The following is a 23,232-nucleotide window of genomic DNA, read 5'->3' as shown; positions in this document are numbered from 1 at the left end:
TAAACACATGCCAAAATTACTTTTATTATGTTAAAAAAATTCCTTCATGAGCTAGCAATTATTCATGTGAAGGAGAGTCTAGAAAACAGATGTATGATGTTATTAGACTTATCCCTGACTGGAGATATATTAATTACACAGAAAACATTATTCCCTAGAGTAGGTTACTGAAAGTCCAAGAGACTGTGAACTTGGAAGAACTTCTCTCTGCTTGTCTTGCTGCTCCAATAAGATTACATGATTCAGTTATAAGGGTGGACATATTTTCTTCTTTCAAATTTAAAACTTTACAACAGTTCGGATGCTGTAAGAGAAAAACAATACACATAGGTTTTGAACAGTATCTTTTAAGAACATTACAATTACAGATATATTTTTAAAGTTTTCATTTAAGGATGTGTTTCTTGGTTTTGGAGAGAGGAAGGGGGAGAGAGGAACATCAGTGTGAGAGAGAAACACCAACTGGTTGCGCCCTGTAAGTGTGCCCTGAGGGTCAAAGCTGCAACCTTTTGTGTATGGGACAACTAACTAAGCACCTGGCCAGGGCAAAATTGTATTTTTTTTAACCCTCTTCCTCCATACACCTCAAATCCTCCCTATATTCCATAATATATAACTAAATAGGAAGCTTACCTCTTTCCTGCATGCAACAGTTCAAAGGCTTTGTTAATTTGGTCAAAAGACAGATTGTGAGTCACAAATTCATCAACTTTTATCTTTTTGGACATATATTCAGACACCAACTTTGGGACGCTTTCTACACTCTTCCATCCTAAAAGAAATCATAACATCTATTCATTAATTTCTTCAACAAGTCTCTACAGTATGCTCATTTGTAGGTTAAACAAAGGCCTTGAGAATACATTTTTTTTCATTGCAGGCAAATGAAAAACTTCAAAATTAGTATAGAGATAAGACAGAATTTAATGCACATCATTAGTTAAGAAAAAAGTAAATGCCTTTTTAGTGTTTTCCTTTTTCTGTATTCATTTACTAAAATCTCATTAAGTCTCAATTGAGACCTCCAGACTACCAGGATAGAACTCTCTGAGTCTTAGAACAAGCTTATTTATTAGGTCCACAGCAATACGGTTTCTGTAATAATGAAATTCAAGGAAGAATAATATTGATGTGACGCATCACTATCTTTGGTTTTAAATTCAACAATAAATAGGGATAGCATCTCAGAATGGAAAAATGAAACTGAACGCAAAGTAGAATATCAGGTGCTTCAATTTTTCACTTGTTATTAAAAGAAGCAATAAATCAACAAAACAGCCTTCCTACTTTGTATTTTTTTTCTATTTATTATTTTTTAAAATATTTTATTTATTTTTAGAGAGGGGAAGGGAGGGAGAAAGGGGGGCGGGTAAACATCAATGTGTGGTTGCCTCTCATGCGCCCTCTACTAGGGAACTGGCCTGTAACCCAGGCATGTGCCCTGACTGGGAACCAAACTGGTGACCCTTTGCTTCATAAGCCAGTGCTCAATTCACTGAGCCACACCAGCCAGGGCACCTTCCTACTTTTTAAATCAGGGATGCTTTGGACCATATTTCAAACCTCCTTCGAGCTTTTCCCAAATCTCCCTCCTTATATCTTCTGCCAAGTTGTGGGCTTTTTTTCTTTTTCCTTTAAAACTCCTCTTCAGCTGAGACAACTACAACTCTAGGCCAGAATTTCTATTTACATCTGTGGGTCATATTTTAACAACACCCTGGAGCCCCAATGCTCCAGTTTATTCCCAAACGGCACTGTGTTAGGATGAGGCTTTGGGTAGAGGTTCCTACCACCTGCCCTGGCTCAGTCACCCAGGCTTAGGAAGCCCTTCAAACCCAGTTGTGGATGCTGAGATGATGCCTCTGAGTTACATATGTGGCTTTAGAAGTCTCTTCTAAGACACTCAAGTTCAGCATACATCCATAGACTTGGAAAGGAGGGTTTAATCAGCTTGACATTTCTACGGCAAATTGTACAGTTTAAAGAAGGAAAACTTTGGCCAAACTCTTCATTTTAGCATACTATTGTAATCTTTTCTTCTTTCAAAAACCTGGCATAATATAAGCAAGGGGATGTTAACAGATACTTGTTAAACACAGATCATTGAAAGCTCATGCTATGTGATCTTTTTCTTAAGAGCATAGTGAAAATATATTTTTAAAAAAACCTATCAAAACGTAGGCAACCCCAAACAACCATGTACTTTTGAGGATCATACATAAGAAAAATCATCAGTCTGGCAGATTTTCAATTTTGCTGTAAGGTGTGTCTAATTTTAAGTTTAAGATTTAGGTTTAAGGATTCGGTTTAAGATTTAGTATTGGGCACTGCTGAAATCAGCACTACTTGGACGGAAGTACTATTCTATCCGGTGATCACTGCACTCTCTGGAAAAATGAGTGAAACATGCCCATAACCTCCACAAAATGACACAGTATGGATGACACCATCATTTGCTTACCCTGCAACCAACCTCTCATGCCTGACCTACCCCCAACTATAACCTCATGAACATAATATTGATTTTTTTTTTAAGTGTGTAAAATGTTTCCTTGAGTCTCAGGAGGAGCTGAGAACCTCCCCAGCTCCAGGAGAAAATACTGATTGAGTGTGAAACCATCCTATTAAAATAGTGTTGTATGTAACAACTCAGGACGAGAAAGTAACCTATAAAAATTATTGTTAAAACAAGAAAATTGGCCTGGAATTAAAACATTGCCAATGGAAATAGGAGAGCAAATGTACTCATCCCATCCCACAAATTACCTCCAAAGGCAGTGCCTTTCCACGTGCGGCCTGTTACCAGCTGGAACGGACGAGTGGCGATTTCTTCACCTGAAGCGGCTACGCCCACCACCACACTGACGCCCCAGCCTTTGTGGCAGGCCTCCAGCGCTGCTCTCTGCAGGCAGAGAGAGGACCAAACACAGAAGTCAGTGCATTTTGCCGTGAACACTGGCTTCCCCAGAAACTTCTGCGGGGAGAGGGTGGTTTCACAAAGCTTTCTAAAAAAATGGCAACAAAATGATCAAATGGAATTTTCAGTATATTAACAGGTATTTAAAAATTTATTAACTTGGCTAAACAGTAACACAAATTGAAAGACTCTAAAGCTTTTACTTGCTGTAAATACTACCTCAAAATTCCAAAGACTTGAATAAAACAAGCAGGCAGAGAACACTAATATTTTTGCTGAATGTCTACTTTGTGTCATGTAGGTGAAGTTACTGCCCGTATTTCACACATGAGGAAACTCAGGTTTAGAGAAGTCAGGTCATTGCCCACGACCACTGACTTAGTGTGTGGATGCCTATCTGATTTCAAAGCTCAGGCTCTCCACAACGTTTTGCCCTTTGTTTAAGCAGACATCCTCTAAGGTGTGGCACACACGGAAAGGCAAAGAAACATTTTCTTAACCCTTTCCTGAGTCATTCTGTGTCATTTCCTACTTGTAGTTCAAATCATTATTTTCCTTTCTTCTATTACAATAATTCTTACAAGAGACTTTTCTTTTCCAAAAACAAAACAATTTTAAATCTCAATGAAGAAAATTCCATTAAAAAAGCAGTTATACACACACATAATGGAGAAAGGGAAAGGAATGAAACCAAGCACACTCACCATGACTTTCACATTGCCAATACACTCGAAGGAATAGTCTACTCCCCCATCAGTCATCTCAATGATCACTTCCTGGATGGGTTTACTGAAGTCCTGAGGGCTGATACATTCAGATGCTCCAAACTCCTTGGCCCTTGCAAATTTATCTTTATTGATGTCCACACCAATGATCCGAGATGCGCCAGCCACCTTACAGCCCATGATGACCGCCAGTCCAACTCCTCCTAGGCCAAAGACGGCACAAGTAGAGCCAGGCTCCACCTATTAGAAGACATTCTATGAGGTACTCCTTAAACAAAAGTCAAGAGAATCACTAGGTTTCTTTCCTTCTTCCCTCTCTCCCTTTGTCTTTAAGATTGTACTTAACTTTTTTTAGAAAGAGCGGAAAGGAGGGGAAAAGGGAAAGAAACATTGACAAAGGAGAGAAACATCAATGTGCGAGAGAAACATCTGTTGGTTGATCAGTTGCCTCTAGCACGCCCCCAACCGGGAGCCTGGCTCACAACCCAGGCATGTGCCCTGACCAGGGATCAAATTGGCAACTGTTCTATTTGTAGAATGATGCCCAACCTACTGAGCCACACCAGTCAGGGCAAAACACCAGGTTTCTTACAGATTGGGATGATTTAATTATTCCAACACAGTTTTGTTGTATCAAGTTAGAAGGTGAAGCTAAAAGCCAGGCCACCACTTACCTTGGCAGTGTTCACAGCAGCTCCATAGCCAGTTGAAATGCCACAACCCAGGAGGCAGACTTTATCCAAAGGTGCCAAAGGATCAATTTTAGCAACAGAGATATCAGCCACAACTGTGTATTCAGAGAATGTGCTGGTTCCCATGTAATGTAAAATTGTCTTTCCTTTGCAAGTAAATCTGCTAGTGCCATCTGGCATTAATCCTTTTCCTTGAGTGACTCTAAAGAAAAGAAGAAAGGAAAAAGGCAGGGTAGAATTAAGTTTCCTAAAACCTGTAAGAAAAAGAAATTAGTTTTAAAAATAATGACTAATAAAAACAAGAGTATGCTAAGACCAAAAGTCCAATTTTTAATATATGTATTCATAATTTAGTATCTTTCAGCAACGCCTTATTGGGGAAACTTAGGAGATTTAAACCTTACATATGTTTTCCAACATTCAACATCCTTCTGGATCTTATTATCAGCATATTAAAATAATTTTTAAGAGGTACAATTTATGGATCAGATGAAATTATTTAAAAATGCCATCCTAGAACTCTGTGAGCAAATGTAACTTCATAAAGCATGAAGCCAAATGCAGCACCCACACAAGCAGCAACCACACACAGCGATCCATTCGGCGGAGGAAAACAGATGGACAACTGGGTAACTCAGATCTTTCAGGAGGACTTTTTCGAAAGTATAACAGTCCTCAAGGATTCAAGCTGTTTTTTTCTCTTCACTTAGTTTTTTGCTTGTGTAGTTGGTTATAGCAAAGAGGATGGGGGTGGGAGAACAAATTCACAAAGGCAACCAATATGATTTATGGTAACAAAAATCATTTTTGATATTCTAAATATATAGGTGATATAATGTCTTGCTTAGGAAACTGAGCCTTAAAGTCAGACACACCTGGGTTCAAATCCTGTGTGATCTTGGGCAAGTTAATGAACCTCGGTGCCTCAGCTTCCTCACTAGAAATGCAGAGATTGCTAACAAATCAGATGAGATGTTACATCAAGCATGACACTGTGCCTGGCACATGGTACTAAATAAATATGTTATTTATAATAAAAATAAACAATTTGATGCATCCTCGTGGACAAATCCTTTGGAATATATGAATAAACAAATACAGAGGAAGAGAAATGGATTGCCTCTGGATTCAAGAAGAAATACATTTCCTTTGAGAGAAAAACAAAAATATGACCAGAAACACAGAGCAAACACGTGACAAAGGTCTACTGTAAGTAACTGTTATATCTGTATATGACAACTTGTTTGTTTAGCTCTCCTTAGTAAATAGTCACTTCTTCCCGGAGGAGATCACAAGCAAAGGTGATGCAAGACACATTTTAACCTGTGAAAAGACCTGTTCCTCTAAAAGGTTACAGACAGCCACAGAAAGCCCGTTTCCATGAGGCAAAATTTTTCAGACTATTTGAAATTCTCTTTGAAAACAACTAGTTCTTGTTGTTATTCTACTTTTGCTAAAAGTATCTGGATTTATGTTATAAAAGAAATGGAATCTTGTTTTCCAAAAAATAAACTAATTTTGTCGACGGCATTAGAAATGCAAGAACAGGTCCCCCATACACTGCTGGTAAGAGCGTACCCCCTATGACCCAGCATTCCAGTGCTAGGGGTACTTGAATGGAGTATGACACAGCAACTTGGATACAGTTCTCAGATGCTGTGAATGAAAGAAACCAGACAAGAGCACACAATGCATAACTCTTTTTATAAGAAGTTCTACAGTGAAAGAAACCACAAGAGTGGTGACCTTTGAGGGGGGCAGGTGTTTACTTGGGAGGAACATGAAGGACTCTGTGGTGTGTTGGAAGGGCTCTCTCTCTCTTTTTCAATCCTCACCCAAGGACCTTTTTCTCACTGCCTTAGAGACAGAAGGGAGAAAGGAAGGAAGAGAAACACTGATGTGAGAGAAACATTGACTGGTTGCCTCTTGTAGTACCCAGACAGGGGACTGGACCCTTAATCTAGGTATGTGCCCTGACTGAGAGTCGAACCCATCACCCTTCCGTTACAGAACGACACTCCAACCAGCTGAGCCACACTGGCCAGGGCGAGGCTCTCTGTCTTGATTTGGGTGATGGTTATAACCATTAGATATATATATGCAGCAAAATTCATTGAGCTGCACACGTAAGATTTGTATACTTTAAGTACTTCACTATATGTTTGTTTGATCTCAATAAAAAAGAAAACAAGGAAACATAAATAAGAAAATCATAAACTGCCTCAAAGTAGTTCTTTAACAGCTGTTTTACCTTACCTCAATAAAGTAACTACCTTTTCTGTGTTAAGGGGTTATGTTATCTCTTGTAGTCTTCCCACTGTAGTCTTCCCAGTTATCTTATAAAATAAGTTTTATTACCTCGGTATCATGGACGATAAAATGGACATAAAAATGATTCCATTAAATTTCATAAGCATGTCCCTCCTTATTACACAGGTTGGCAAACTTAGCCTAGTGTTATGGGAAGAGAATGAGTTCAGAAAATTCAGTTTTCTCTCTTAATAGCTGATGATACTTGACAAACCACTTAATTTCTGAGTCTTAACTTTCTCATCTATAAAAACTGGGATATAATGATGATACTAAAGTTGTTATAAAGAGGGAATAAAGTAATTCATGCAGAATGTGCTGTATAAATAGCCGCACACTTATAATTAAGATGACCTTGATTTAAGAAAAAAATAATATGATACTAACCTTATCTTCTGGCAGAGATTTGTTTTAGGATTTAGACAAAATTTGCATTCCCCACACTGTGGGATGTAAAGCGGGATGACGGTGTCACCTGGAAAACAAATGCAAAGGCTTTATCCTGAAGAGGTGGCATCTGTTCTAAATGAGCGTACCAGCCCCTGCAACATTCCTATTCCTGTCAACTCATTCGGCTTTGGAAAGTCAGCAACTTCAAAGCTTTGTACTTCACCTACCGAACATCATTCAGGTACTGCCTGACTCGGAAGAAAATGCAAGTTTCAGAATTTTTGTTAAAGGAAACTTTTAAAACAGTATCTGGAGAATAAGGAGTCCTGTGCCTCAAAATACTGACTCACTGATCCATTTTGAATAATTCTTGCTTAATTGGGCAAAACTGGCTTTGGAAAGGTTTCTAACTGCTTCAGATGAACAGCAGTCTGCAAATCAGAGGGAAAAACCATCAAATACAGTGTGGGCAAAAGGAGGTTTACAGTTGTGAGTATGTGGAACAGTGTTTATATTCTTGTATTATTTGTGAATACTCAAAAGAGTTTATTCTTGTATTATTATGTATTGATTACTGTATTATTTTCCACACAAACAACTACCAATCTACTTTTGCCCTCCCCTCTGTTTGTGCTTCCTGGGTGAGAAATAAAATCAATCTTGACAACTTTCTTAGGGGATAACTTATGCATAAATAAGCAACATGTAGTTTATCAGAAATGTTAGTTCCTTACAGAAATAAGCCAAAATTGTAAAATAAGTGGCTCATATACCCTCTTACCTGCTTTCAGCTTAGTAACTCCTTCGCCAACACTTTCTACAATTCCAGCACCTTCGTGTCCCAAGATCACTGGAAAACTCCCTTCTGGATCAGCCCCACTCAGGGTGTAGGCATCAGTGTGACACACCGCAGTGGCAATGACCTAGCAGGATATTCAAACAGAGAGTGTGTATGAGTGTATGTGCATGTAGCTCAGAGTGAGGCAGAGGTCAAAGGAAAAATACTTTTCCTTAAATACCACATTTCATTGATTGTGAGATACATTTGTTTTCATAGTCTACCCTCCATGACACCGGTATGTACTTACAAGTAGATGGCGTCTTAACAACTAGCGCTGGCAGCTTTTTAAAAAAGCAGTACTTAGGCGTACTAGTTTATTTACACTCGAGGAAAGTCAGTGCACGAAATCTCCTTTTCAGTGCATTTTAGCAAGACAAAGAAAGGAGACTGTACGGGTACTTGTGACCCGGGTGTGAAGCAGAATGGCACCCGTGTGCAGGGCCATCTCACTGCTGGCCTCTTCACGACTGCTGGGGAGCGTGATTTCTGAAAAGGCCTGGACAATTTTTGAAATATGCCAGCCTGCTGGTGTGCGCCAAAACTCAGAGCTTTTAGTTTTAGTGGAACCAACTCCCTTTTAGCAGCCACACACATACCCACACTGTATTCTGCTTCCATGAGCCCTTTATACCTCTCTCTCTCACTTTCAAGTATCTGATATCTTCCCAAACCACTAAAAGAGCACAGAAACGAAAAGTCTTAGAGTGTATTTACGCTTCTCTGCTTTTTCCCCACAGACCCACATACAATGGAACACTCTTTGCCATTTGTTAGCAGTTTCCCAGGGAAGACAGCTGAACTCAGTGTGCTCCATACAGGACACTCAGGACAAACATTTTCTTTTTCAGTGGCAATATCACAATCAGGTTAATTTCTGAATTTAACTATTTTAAGATTTCAGATCCCTGGCTCTGGGCTGAAAAGGACCCTAGAAAGTTACCCGACTCTGTGCTTCCCGACCTAATAATACATGTTGTTACTCTGGGAGCCTGAGCCAGTTTGTGTACAGGTGCTGTGTGCGTTTGGAGTTAGGGTGGTGGACATTCACTCTAACTTACCGCAAAAAGAGCTGATTTTTCTAAAAAGTTAGTTTTATTCAATGATCACCAACTTACACCATTAACTTTATATGAAAACAAATACAGAGTAGAATGTTAAAAACATCCAACTGGTTGCCTTGTGCAACAGGCCTCTCTCCTGGGACAACTTCCCTTCTCTGCCACAGCAGAGACGGAGCAGCACTGGAGTGATGAATGCATCGCCTGAACTCGGGCCCTGTCCTCAAGGGTGAGTATTTATAGCTCTCTAATCAGGCTGACCTCACTTGATTGTTACTCTGGTCAATCAGAAGCTTCTTCCCAAGTCTTATTTGAAGTCTTCTCAAACAAAACTGAAGACAATTTCTTCTTTTGTTTCTGATGTGTCACCATACATTTTTAAGTTATGGGATCAGAAGAAAGGGGAATATCCCACAAAGTTACCTTAAACCTAGGCCACATAAATAAAATGCAGTATTCCAGTGATCCCTGGGGAAGGCTGCACAGCTCAACATCAAAGCTAAAAGGTGGAGGGGAGTGTGCAAAGTTGAGAGGGATAAAGTAAGAGGAGGATGCTGTGATTTTAAGGTTGGATGACTTTCCATACCTTGTTCTCGACACTCTCCTTTGGGATTTATCCTCTGAAGAATTCAGAGTATTCATCTATCCAGAGACCTAATTTTAAGTCTCCTTTTCCATTGCCTCAGATGTAAATTACCTTAATGCGAACTTCATGAGCCTTTGGGGGTGCCACTTCTACCTCCTCTATGGAGAGCGGCTTTCCAGCCTCCCAGGCAACTGCAGCCTTGCACCTGATCACCTGAAATGAGGGGGAGGGGAGAGGAAAACAGGTGTTTATTCACCTGGACTAATAATGAACTACTTATTAGTTAATTTAGATACTGATGAATTTTAATTTTAATCTTAGGATGTATATCACAGATTCACAAAGAAACATGTATCTCTAAGCAATATGGAGAACTGTTTTGCATGTTTTTAGATTTCATATAAATAATACTCATTAAAATATTTAATTTAGATGATTACATGGTCAGATGTAAAAAAGCCTCTTTTGGTTGAATTATTTTATTCATCTAATATTTCATGACCCTCTACAATGCCTAAGCAGGAACAGGCTGAGAATACAGGTTCCAAGAGAATCTGATTCAGCAGGTCTGGCATGGAGCCCACGGAATCTGAATGTTTAACATGTGCCCTCCAAAATTCTTTTGCTCAGGCACATCTGCAGGATGGGAAGGAGTGTAAGGAGTATCAGAATGGGAGAACTTTAAAAAACTATACCTGTCCTTTTAACTGTGCTATCCAGTACAGTATCCACTTGCTACCTGTAGCTACTGGGCACTTGAAAAATGGCCAGTCTGAACTGAGTTAAGCTGTAAGTGCGAAGTACACTCAAATTTTGAAGACTTAGTACAAAAAAGGAAATATTTCAGTAATATTTTAAAAGTACCAAATACATGTTGAGATAGTATTTTGAATATATTAAAATGTAATCCAATTTTAATGCCATTTTAATATGGCTAATAGAAACATTAAAACTACATATGTGAGTTGTATTATATTTCTATAGTATAGTGTTGCTCTAGAGATTCTAGTCAGTTCTCCCCCTCCACTGCCAGAGAATCAAGTGTAATGAGGAAGGTTTTAAGCAGTTTACATAATGGTTATGAAACAAGTTGACAAAATAAAGGTTGAACACCACTGGGTTTATAGGAGAATGGAAAGTTAATAATTACAAAAAGTGTGATTTAAAGGGAGAGGCACAAAGTGCTACAGAATGCAGAAAGTGGAGAAAGTGTAACTTTGGTTGGCGAGCTTGAGAAAGCATCACTTTTTAACTGGGATAACAAAGGAGAAGGGAGAATTACAGATCATGATGGAACACCTACATACAAGGTGACTGAAGAGTGAGTGAGAGTGACATGAAGCCTCTAATACAGCCTTTGGCACAGGGCAGCTTTGCAAAAACAAATGAATAGTTATGAACATCAATAAAACAAAGACTGAAGGAAGAGTTGAATTATATAGAGCAGTGATTTTCAATTTTTTCCATCTCATGACACATAAACTAATTACTAAAATTCTGCAACATACCAAAAATATGTATTTTTCACCAATTTGACAAAAAATACATGTATTTAAAAAAATTGATATTAGAGAGGAAAGGGGGACATGAAGGAGTGGGGGGAGAGAGAGAAACATCAATTTGATGTTCCACTTACTTATGCGTTCATTGTTTGATTCTTCTATGTGCCCTGGGGATCAAACCTGAAACCTTAGCATATCGGCTGGACACTCTACCAAATGAACTACCCAGCCAGAGAAAAAAGGCATAATTTTGATTCATTCACATCGATGGCTATTGTATTGGTTGTCATCATTTTTTAAAAGAATTTGAAAGATAAGAGGTCAGTGCCCCTGACTAAACAGTCAGGAATTACATATTTTTAAAAGTCTTGCAGCACATCAGCAATATAGACAGACCAGTGGCTTCTGTAAATCGGTGAAGCAGAAATTTTGCTTTTAAAATTAAAATGTAGCTGTTAAATTTGACAGTATAAAAAATTCAGACACTGAGTTGGAATCCTTTTTCACCTTAATGTACTATAAATTGCAAAAGTCAAATTCAGAACACTAACAATGAGGTCACAATACTAGAGATCTGAAGCAACAAGACTAAACTGTTCATCCACAATGTAAGTTTTACTCTCCCTGACTGACTTTCAAAGAATATTTGAAAGGAGTTTTAACTGTTCCTTTCAATGACAATTCTAACCAAAAGAAAGCTCCACTTTAAATCATAGGAAATTGCCCTACTTCAACATCTGAACTATATAACAGGAATTACAATTTTTCACCTGCTCTGAACAGACATTTGTTCTTAAGAAAGAACAAACAATTGCTGAATAAAGAAAACAATCTGAATAAAGAAAACAATTGCTACCCTGCCTGGTGTAGCTCAGTAGATTGAGCGCAGGCCTGGAAACCAAAGGGCCACTAGTTCAATTCCCAGACAGGGCACAGCACATGCCTGGATATACCTGTAGGCCAGGTCCCCTGTAGGGGGCGTACAAGAGGCAACCACACATTGATGTTTCTCTTCCTCTCTATTTCCCTCCCTCACCCTCTCTCTAAAAATAAAATCTTAAAAAAAAAGAAAAGAAAAGAAAAAGAAAAACAAGTGCCAATCTGTTAAGTTCAAAAGACCTCTGGGGTTTACCATTTCTTTTCAACTTCAACATTTAAGGCCATAAATGTTTCTAGAAAATTTCTAAAGTCTGCAAAACAACTTTAGACTAATTATTCATGTTATTCGTATTTCCTACCTTTATTGTCTAATGTGTGTTTCAGGAACTGGGATGGCCTATTGCACTGAGACAAAACTGGATTGGAATCTGGGCTCACTATTCTTAGTGTGACCACGAAGCACTAACCAACCTCTAGGCCTCAGTTTTTGGTCTGTAAACTGGGGACCAAAACTGTGCGGATTAAAGGAGGATAAAAAGCTCTGGTGCCTAAATATTCAAAAACACTACCCAAGGGGATCTAGGAGTCTTCCTAAAATACTTTTCTCGGTGGCATAATAATGGCTCCATTTTGAATTACTATCACGAAATACAAGCAACCTAGAGGTTAGGAGCACAGGCTCTGGTCACAGGTTAGCCACCTCAAGTATGACCCTGGGTAAGGTGCAGTAAGTCCTGGACAGGTTCTGCGACTTTATGCAAAATGAGGAATAAGGAAACAAATTATCCCACAGGCTACGTAATATAAGCAAAAGTTACGTTCCTATCGCATCTCATCAACTTTACTCATGAAATAACCTTGAACAAAAGAACCTGCTGTACTCATTTTTGTGCAGGGAAATTGTGGCTCCTCCTGAGCGATTTCCACCAGAATAGCACCGACACCCGCCCCCCCCCCCCCCCCACCTGGTTCCTGTCGCCCAGAAGCAGCAAAACCCTCCCAAATACGGAGGTCAAACAAAGCTTCCTTCGTACTGAACCGCTGCTCCGACTGTTTCAGCTCGTAGGTCCAGCTCTGGAGTCCAGCGATCTGGTTCCACCCTCTGCTTTCTCTCCCTCCCAACCTCGGACTCCGGCCCACAGTTCGGCCTGCGATACCTGGTTCGCCATGCCCTCCGGTTCTGCTGAGCTAGAGGCGTGCATCCGGGCGGGCCTAAGGGCGTGCATCCGGGCTAGGCCAGGGCTCTACGCAGGGGGAGTGGCGCGGGTGCGGCGAGGGTGGAGCGTGCGCCTGGCGCTGAAGCCTCCCTCGGCCTGGGGGACCCGGGAGTGGAGGAGGCGGGGTTTGCGAGAGCCGGCAAGGGCTAGGCAGCGCCGCGCGCTCTGGCGGTAGCAGCTGTTGGTAGCCGCAGTTCTCAGCCCGGAGGCTGAATAGCCGCGGCTTGGTGGCTATACTGACACCTGGTGCAAAAAACCATCTGTGTCTGGAACGGGTTTCCCTATGTGACTTTAGCAGAGGCAGCATAGATAAGACTTACAAACGAGAGATGTGGAAGGTGTGGGACCAGGAATTTCACTGGAAGCGCATGAGAAACTGGGAGGATTGCACAGTCTTCCTGCTCATATACATTCTGTGTGCGCTGTGTCTTGAGGATGCAAGATGAATAAGATACAGCCTTCAGGATACTCCCTCTAGAGGCAAAACTGAGCCTGGAGCATGAGAAAGGGGACACAAAGAAAGAGGGACCCATTCGAGAAACTTCCAAGGCTCCTATTCCAGCTGCTCCTGAAAAGTGAGGGGGATTTTTGATGGTTGATAGGACAGGGAAGTGGAGTTCAGAAGAGGAAGTAAGGAGTGAAAAGTCTCAGGAATGTGGATGCGTTTTAAGAGTGGACAGGAGTTCATAGAGAGAGAATGCAGTGTTGTCAGTTTACTCTTAAACTTTGGTTGTTGTGAATGCAGAATTGTATTAAAATAGCTCTACTAGACAGAGCACTCTCTTCTCTGCTTCTCAGTCTTTTTCATGGCTTCTTTCCCTCAGTACTACCTTAAGTGCTGGCAATTTCAAAATTTACGTTCAAAGGACTTCCCTTCATTCCCCCCCTCTCATTCACACTGTGGTTTTTAACTTCTGTTTATATAAGGAGAGACTCTAGAGTGTGAATCAGGAAGGTTCCAGGTAAATGTCTGTCTCCATTAGGCTATCTCACAGTTATCTCAAACTCAGTTTGTCCAAAACTCATTTTGTCATCTTTCTCCTTAATGGTATTCTTCCTTTGTCTTTGTGTGGGACCACCATCCGCCTGCTTGTCCAAGCCAGAAACCTGGGAATCACAACTCCAACACCTCCCTCTGCCCCTGCATTCAATCTGTCACCGAACCCTAAATACCACTCACATCTTGTGCCGTCTCTCTTTCCCCAGAGCTGCTGCATTAGTTCAGGCTCTCATAATTTCTCATAGGGTTTCTGCAAAAGCCTTTCATTTGATTTTATTGTTGGCAGGCCCCTGAAATTAATGCACTTATAAACTAATATCCCCTTAGTGATCTTGCCAAAATATACATCAATCCATGCCATTTCCATTCACCTTTAATAATTTTTGAATGATGTGGGTTATAAGTCCTCAAGGGCTGGGAGAGGAATAAAATCCAAACTTTGTAGCTGGGCGAGCCAGGTCCTGCATATCCTGCTTATGTCTCCATCCTTATTTGCTGCTATTCTACCACACAAGTATTGCTTCAAACTTATGGATCATTTGCCCTTCTTAAAAGAACTGTTCTTTTTCCTAATTCCAGGCCTTTGTATATGATAGAACTTCTGCTTGGAATGCAGCAAGCATTTGTTTAGTTGGGGGGAAAGCTTTTCAGCAGTTAATTTTCTTTTCCCTATTGCAGATATAATGTCTATGTTCTGGAAAGCAATACTTACATATTATAGCTTACCACAATAATAGAAAGGACTTTTAGTTTCTGGTCTGGCATGTAAGGAATTTGGAAATTCTCTCCATTCTAAAGAGTAAAAAGATGAGCAAACTGAGAAATCAGAAACTCTCCTTAAATCTGTCAGAGAAGTGAGATAGGGCAAACTTCTGGCCTAGAACTGGAGAGACAGCTAAATACAGAGAATAACAACTCATTGAGGAGAAACAACCATGGGGGAACCAGTATTAAGGTTGGAAAATATGAAATGTAATTGATGAATTGCTGGAGACTTAGTGTGGATAAGTCTGAGAGTTAAAAATCCCAGAAGGACCTACTCTTGAGCTTGGGGGAGGGGGATGGCGGGTGGGAGGGGAAGCTTCACACTTTTGTGATTTTTACCTCTAGGAGCTCTACCAGGTTCTCATAGTAAAACTTAGAGAAGAATTCCCTTCTGCTTCTGGCAGGGCAAGGGGAAAAGAAACCATTTTGAAATATGGCAGAGCATTCTGTTCTTCTTAACAAGGCCTGTTGTCAAGAGAGACTATTTTACCAGAGCCTAAACTACTGAGGTGTTATTAGAGTTTCACTGACAGCAAGGACGGGAAACACTCAACTCCAGTGCGCTCTAGAAATCCTGTACCATCTGAGGAAGTAGGAAATAAACTAGAAGAAATTGTGAAGTTCACAATCCAGGGGGCACAGAATCACTAAAAGCCTGAGATTGAATCACAGAACTATAGAAATCTTCCCCTTCTTCCACACTTAACATACATTACTACAGGCCTGTTAACCACCTTTTTAACCCAGTAAGTATATCATGTCTGCCTTTCAACAAAAAGTTACAAGGCATAATAAAAGGCAAAAACACAGTTTGAAGAGACAAAACAAGCATTAGAGCCAGACTGATATGGTAGGGATGTTGGCATTATTAAAAATTTAGCCATGACTGGTGTGGCTCAGTTGGTTGGAGTGGGTTGTCCCATACACCAATAGGTTGAAGGTTCAATTTGCGGTCAGGGCTCATACCTAGTTTGCAAGTTCCATACCTGGTTGGGGCACATATGAGAGGCAACCAATCAATGTCTCTCTTGCACATCAATGTTTTTCTCTCTCTCTCTCTCTTTTCAAAATTTTTCTTTAAAATCAATAAACTTTTTTTTTAAATTTGAGAATTTGAAACTACAATTAATATGCTAAGTGGTCTAAAGGAAAAAAATAAAAAACATGGAAAAATATGGATAATGTGAACAGAGACATGGACATTCTAAGAAAGAAGCAAAAAGAAATGCTATAAGTTAAAATCACTGTAATAGATGTGCAGATGATGTGTTATGGAATTGTGCACCTGAAACCTGTATAATTTTGTTAACCAGTATCACCCCAATAAATTCAATAAAAAGAAAAAAAAGTACAAACTTCCAGTTTTAACTAAGTCAAAGGGATGTATTATAAAGCATAGGGAATAAAGTCAATAATAATCATAATAACTAAGTATGGTGACAGATGGTTACTAGACTTACTGTAGCAATCACTTTGTAAGGTATGTCAATGTTGAATCACTATGTTCTACTCCTGAAACTAATATGATATTATATGTCAACTATAATGAAAAATAAATTAAAAAATAAAGATGAATGATAGCTCTAGGCTAAAATAAATGAATAAATAAAATAAAATCACTGTAATAGAAGCGAAAAAATGCCTTTGATGGTCTCATTAGTAGACTATACACAGCTGAGGAAAGAATCTATGAGCTTGACATATTAATTGAAACTTCCTAAAATGAAAGCACAGAAAAAAAAGACTGAAGTAAATGGAAAGAGTAACTAAGAACTGTGGGAAGGTATAAGATACACATAGTGGGAATGCCAGGAAAAGAAAGAGAAAGGAACAGAAGATCTATTTGGGGAAATAATAAGTGAGACTTTCCTCAAATTAATGTCAGAGACCAAACCACAGGTCCAAGAAGCTCACAGAATGTTAAGACATTAAATGTCATACAAAACAAAACGAAACCCCTCCATCTAGGCATAACATATTCAAACTAGAGAACACCAAAGACAAAGAAAAATTGGAAGACAACAGAAGGAGAAAACACCTTACCTACAGAGGAGCAAAGGTAAGAATTACATTCAATTTCTCTATAGGAACCATCCAGACAAAAAGATAGTGGAGTGAAATATTTAAAGTGTTGCGATAAAACATCCCACCAATCTAGAATTCTGTATCCTGTGACTTTATCCTTCGAAAGTGAATTAGAAATAAACTTTCCTAGATAGAAAAAAATTGAGGGAATTTGCTGCCAGTAGACATGCCTTATAAGAAATCTTAAAGGAATTCCACTAAAGATATCGGCATAGGTAAACACAGCTCATCTTGAACAAACACAGAAAAAATTGCAACTAGACTACAAAACAAATATCTTCCAGAATTATCAGCAAATCAAGTTGTATGGAAGTTCAACAACCAAGGGTTTAAAGAAGCCACATTCCTCCAGATGGGTAGGAGGGGGTGCAGATGTGGAGAGGTGCAGGGAGGCACAGAGAGGCACGGAGAGGCATGAAGACATGGAGTGGGTGATCCCACACCCATGTGTGGTAGAAAAAAATCAGGATGGATACCTTGGAAGCAAGGGATCCCATCCCCATCCCAGACCACCCAGCCTAGTGTTTCAGCACCAGGAAGATATGTCGCCATAACTTCTAGCTGTAAAAACCAGTGGGGATTTGGGTAGTAGAAGAAACTGTGGGATTCCCAGGAGTCTCCTCACAATATAGACTCAGGGCTTACACAGACTCACTTTCTCTGGGCTTTAGCACTGGGACAACAATGGGAAGGGCACCAATGCCATACAGGGAGAAACTGAAGTGATTGACATCAGAGCGAGTGTCAGAAGACACCTTCATCCTGGACAAAAGCCCAGAGGCCAGGAAGTAGCATTGTCCCCTCTCTGGGCCTTCCCCCACACAGAGGTGCAGAGCAGGGACTCAGGTTGCCCTACCCTGGGGCTCCACTTCATTCAACATACCTGTACCTTGGTAGGTACAAAATAGGAGTATGTTAATAGCAATACAAAAAATGAAGAAGCCAAAGAACTTATGTGTATGACACATGAACATGAACAAAGGGGGTGAGGGTGGAGGGGGCAAAGGGGGAAAAACTTGGACACCTATAATAGCATAATCAATAAAACATTTATTTATTTATTTAAAATATATTTTATTGACTATGCTATTACAGTTGTCCCATTTCTGCCCTGCACTCCCCTCCACCCCGCAAACCCTCTCTCACCCACATTCCCCCCTTTAGTTCATGTCCATGTGTCATACTTTTAAGTTCTTTAGTTTCTACATTTCCCATACTATTCTTACCCTCCCCCTGTCTATTTTCTACCTACCATCTATGCTACTTATTCTCTGTACCTTTCCCCCCTCTCTCCTCCTCCTACTTCCCTGTTGCTAACCCTCCAGGTGATCTCCATTTCTGTGGTTCTGTTCCTGTTCTAGTTGTTTGCTTAGTTTTTGTTTTTGTTTTAGGTGTGTTTGTTAATAACTGTGAGTTTGCTGTCATTTTACTGCACGTGTTTTTTATCTTCTTTTTCTTAGATAAATCCCTTTAACATTTTATATAATAAGGCCTTGGTGATGATGAACTCCTTTAATTTGACCTTATCTGAGAAGCACTTGATCTGCCCTTCCATTCTAAATGAAAGCTTTGCTGGATAGAGCAATCTGGGATGTAGGTCCTTGTCTTTCATGACTGGGAATATTTCTTTCCAGTCCCTTCTTGCCTGTAAGGTCTCTTTGGAGAAATCAGCTGCCAGTCTGATGGGAACTCCTTTGTAGGTAACTGTCTCCTTGTCTCTTGCTGCTTCTGGGATTCTCTCCTTCATTTTAATCTTGGCTAATGCAATTATGATGTGCCTTGGTGTGTTCCTCCTTGGGTCCAACTTCTTTGGGACTCTGAGCTTCCTGGACTTCCTGGAAGTCTATTTCCTTTGCCAGATTGGGGAAGTTCTCCTTTTTTATTTGTTCAAATAACTTTCCCACTTGTTGCTCTTCCTCTTCTCCTTCTGGTACCCCTATAATTCAGATGTTGGAATGTTTTTTTTAAAGATGTCCTGAAGGTTCCTACACCTCTCATTTTTTTGAATTCTTGTTTCTTCATTATTTTCTGATTGAATATTTCTTTCTTCCTTCTGGTCCACTCCATTGATTTGAGTCCCAGTTTCCTTCCCATCACTATTGGTTCCCTGTACATTTTCCTTTATTTCACTTAGTGTAGCCTCATTTTTTCATCTAATTTGTGACCAAATTCAACCAATTCTGTGAGCGACCTGATCACCAGTGCTTTGAACTGTGCATCTGATAGGTTGGCTATCTCTTCATCGCTTAGTTGTATTTTTTCTGGAGCTTTGATCTGTTCTTTCATTTAGGCCATTTTTTATGTCTTGATATGCCTGCTACATAGTGAGGGGTGGAGTCTTAGGTGTTCACCAGGGCAAGGCAACCCAGTAGCTGGGTTGTGATGCTATATGTGGGGCAGGGGTCCAAGAGAGAACAATGGTGCTTGCTCCATTTTCTGACAGATTTCAGTCACTTATGCCGCTTCCTACAAGCAAATGGGCCCTTCTGGTGCTGATTCCCATGTGGGCAGGTTTGTGTGTGTTCTAGGAGTCCGTGGGTCTCTCTAATAAGCTCTTTTGTGAAGCTGGGAGTCTCTCCTGGCACCTCAACCCCCACAGGTGTTTTCAGTCAGTGTTTTGAGGCTTTATTTCCCCATGCTGGGACCCTGGGTTGTGTGGTCTGTCTTGCTCCCCAGTTTCTCATGATTATCCATGTACGAATGTGGGACTGCTCGGTCAGCCAGTCACTGCCTGCGTGACTGGGGTCTGCCAGCCACTGCTTTTTTTGCTGCAACCCCTCTCCGCCTGGCTGCCCGACTCTGCCCCTCCTACTGGGCTGGATGAATGTGTCTACTTTAACTCCTTGGTTGTCAGACTTCCATACAGTTCAATTTTCTGTCAGTACTAGTTGTTTTTTGTTTCTAAATTTTTGTTGTCCTTATTTTGTTTGTGTGAGGAGACACAATGTGTCTACCTACACCTCCATCTTGGCCAGAAGTCCAATAAAACATATTTAAGAAAAGAAATCTTAAAGAAGTTCTTCAAAAAGAAGGAAAATGATATAGGTCAGAAACTCAGATCTATATAAAGAAAGGAAGAACACTGAAGAAAAATTAAAAAATAAAATAAAAGCTTTTATTCTTGTTCTTAGTTAAGCCAACAGAGAACAGTTTATTTAAAATAATACCAACAATATATTTGATGATGTAGTTATGAGTGAATGAAATAAATGATAGCAATACTATAAAGGATGGGAGGATGAAATTGGCATTATTTTGTTATTGTAAGGTACAAGACCAACCAGTGTAGTGCTATTTGAAAGTTAACTTAGATCAATTGTAAATATATTTTTGCAAACTCTAGGGCAACCACTAGAAACTTTTTTTAAGAACTATAGTGGTATGTTGTAATAGAGAAAATTGGATCAAGAGAGGAGGCAGAAAGAGAGTGGAAAAAAAATAATAACAAAGAACAGGGACAATAAATAGAAAACAGAAATAAATATGATAAGTAGTAATCCAGCTATATTGATAATCACATTAAATGTCAATAGTCTGAGTGTGCCAAATAAAAGACAGACATTGTCAGTGTGAATCAAAACACAAGACCCAAATACATGTCGTCTACAAAAAAAAAGACCACTTTAAATATAAAGACACATATAGATTAAAAGTAAGGGGATGGGGCTTTTGGCTCTTGGCTCAGAGAGGACCCAGGTGCAACTTGCTTCTGTCATTCCGAATCTGGGTTCATTTGACACCAGTTGCCCACACCATGCCTCCAAAGTTTCACCCCAGTGAGATTGTATCTGCCCTGGCCCCCAAGATCAGTTCTCTGGGTCTGTCACTAAAAAAGGTTGATGATGATATTGTCAAAGCAACTGGGGATTGAAAAGCTCTGAGGGTTATAGTGAAACTGACCATTCATCACAGACAAGCCCAGACTGAGGAAGTACCTTCTGTCTCTGCCCTGACCATCACAGTGCTCAAAGAAGCCCTAAGAGACAGAAAGAAGCAAAACCACCATCAACAAAAACATTAAAAAAAACATTAAACACAGTCAGTGGAAATAATCACTTTTGATGAGGTTGTCAACACTGCCTGACAAATGTGCCAGTGATCTTTAGCCAGATAACTCTCTGGAACCATTAAAGAGATCTTGTGGACTGCTCATTCCATGGGCTGCAATGTTGGTAGCCGCCACATTCATGACATCTACAGTGATACAGCGGGATGTCCAGCTAATTAAGAACTACAAAGGAAAATATTTCAATTAAAGATCATTTGAGAACCAATGGGAAAAAAAGTGAAGGGAGGGGGGAAAGACATGACATGCTAACACTAAGGAAAAGAAAGCTAGAGTGCTATATTAATTCCAGACAGAGCAGACTTCAAAGCAACAAGTGTTATGAGGCATAAAGAGAGGCATTACATAATGATAAATGGGTCAATTCTCCAAGAAGACATAACAATCTTCAATGTGTAAATGCCAAGCAGCAGAGCTTCAAAATATATGAGGCAAAAACAGTGCTGCAAGGAGAAATAGATAAATCCATTATGACAACTGGAGACTTTACACACCCCTCTATCAGACATGAACAGATCCTGTAGGCAGAAAATCAGTAAAGACATAGTTGAAACTCAGCACCACTAATTGCCTGGATATAATTAACATCTCTGGATTAATTTATCTCAAAATAACAGAATACCTTTTCTTCTGCAGCTCAAATGGAACATCCATCAAGACAGACCACCTTCTGGGCTATAAAACACACCTTAACAAATGTAAAAGAATGAAAATTATTCAGTGTATGCTGACCACAGTAAAATTAAACTAAATATCAATAGCAGAAAGATAGCTGGAAAATATGAAAATACTACATGAGATTAATTCACACACTTGTATATAACACATAGATTAAAAAGGAAATCTTAAGAGAATTTTAAAAAATTTGAATCTAATGAAAATATAAAATTTGTGGGATATAATAAAAGCAGTTCTTATAGGGAAATTCACAGCACTGAAGGGGTATACTGGAAAAGAAGATCTAAAATCAATCATCTAACCTTCCATGTTAGGGAAAAAGAAACAGACAAGCACATTAAATCCAAAGTAAGCAGAACAAAAGAAATAATAAAATTTTAAATAAAAATCAATGAAAGTAAAAACAGGAAATCAGTCGAGAAAATCAACAAAACCAAAATCTGTTTCTTTGAAAAGATCAGTGACATTGATAAGCCTTTACCTAGACTAATTAGGAAAAAAGAGGAACATATATTACTAACATCAGAAATGAAAATCAAACATCACTACAGATCCCATGAATATCCAAGGGATGATTAAGTAATACTATGAACAACTCTATGTCCACAAATTTGATAGTTTAGATCAAATGGACAAAAAAACACAATCTGTCCAAAGTTCACATAAGTGGAATTAGGACTATATATATTAAAGAAATCGAATTAATAATTAATAATCTTCCAAAATAGGAAGCACTATGCTCAGTTGGGTTCACTGGTGAATTCTACCAACTAAGAAAAACATTACACCAGTAATGTATAAAGTTTTCCACAATATAAGAGCAGAGGAAGATAGATACTTAATAATTCATTCTATGAGTCTAGCATTATACTAACAGCAAAACAAGACAAAGCCATTATAAGAAAACTACAGACCAATATCTCTCATGAACCTGGATGCAAAAATCCTCAACAAAGTATCATCAAATGGAATTCAACAATTTATAAAAGAGTTATATTGTATGACCAAGAGGTATTTGTTCCAAGTATGCAAGTCTAGTTCAACATTTGAAAATTAATTAACGTAATTCATGACATCAATGTAAAGAAGAAAAGTCACATGACCATATCAGTACATGCAGAAAAAGCATTTGACAAAAGTTCAACTCCCATCCATGGAAACTAGGAATAAAGGGGAACTTCCTCAACTGGGTAAACAACATCCTCAACTAACAACATACCTAGTGATGAGAAACCAGAAGCTTTCCTGCTAAAATCAGGTACAAGGCAAGGATGTCCTCTCTCACTACTCCTTTTCAATGTGATACCTGAAGTCCTAGCTAATGCAGTGAGACAAAAAAACACGAAATGAAAGGTATTCTGATTGACAAAGGAACAATAGAACTACCTTTGTTCACAGATGACATGACATTGTCTATATAGAAAATCTGAAAGAATCCACAGAAACCTCCCAGAACTAATAAGTGATCATTAGAAAGGTTGCAGGATACAAGGTAATATACAAAAATCAACTGCTTTCTTA

At 39.3% G+C, this 23,232-nt stretch overlaps 1 protein-coding gene across 1 annotated transcript; it reads right to left on the bottom strand.

Moving 5' to 3' along the window:
• On the bottom strand, positions 1 to 13,170 carry ADH5 (alcohol dehydrogenase 5 (class III), chi polypeptide). The gene is made up of 9 exons (XM_028506591.2): positions 13,058 to 13,170; positions 9,631 to 9,732; positions 7,816 to 7,957; positions 7,032 to 7,119; positions 4,317 to 4,536; positions 3,622 to 3,882; positions 2,767 to 2,902; positions 634 to 772; positions 1 to 304 (listed from the first exon to the last, which is right to left on the bottom strand). Exons 1-9 carry the CDS (start codon positions 13,124 to 13,126, stop codon positions 280 to 282), a joined length of 1,182 nt encoding a protein of 393 aa, XP_028362392.1. The 5' UTR covers positions 13,127 to 13,170; the 3' UTR covers positions 1 to 279.
• Between the last annotated feature and the right edge of the window lie 10,062 nt (positions 13,171 to 23,232).

Source organism: Phyllostomus discolor, chromosome 1, assembly GCF_004126475.2.
Source record: "Phyllostomus discolor isolate MPI-MPIP mPhyDis1 chromosome 1, mPhyDis1.pri.v3, whole genome shotgun sequence".
NCBI lineage: Eukaryota > Metazoa > Chordata > Mammalia > Chiroptera > Phyllostomidae > Phyllostomus > Phyllostomus discolor.
This window is presented reverse-complemented; position numbering and strand designations above follow the sequence as displayed.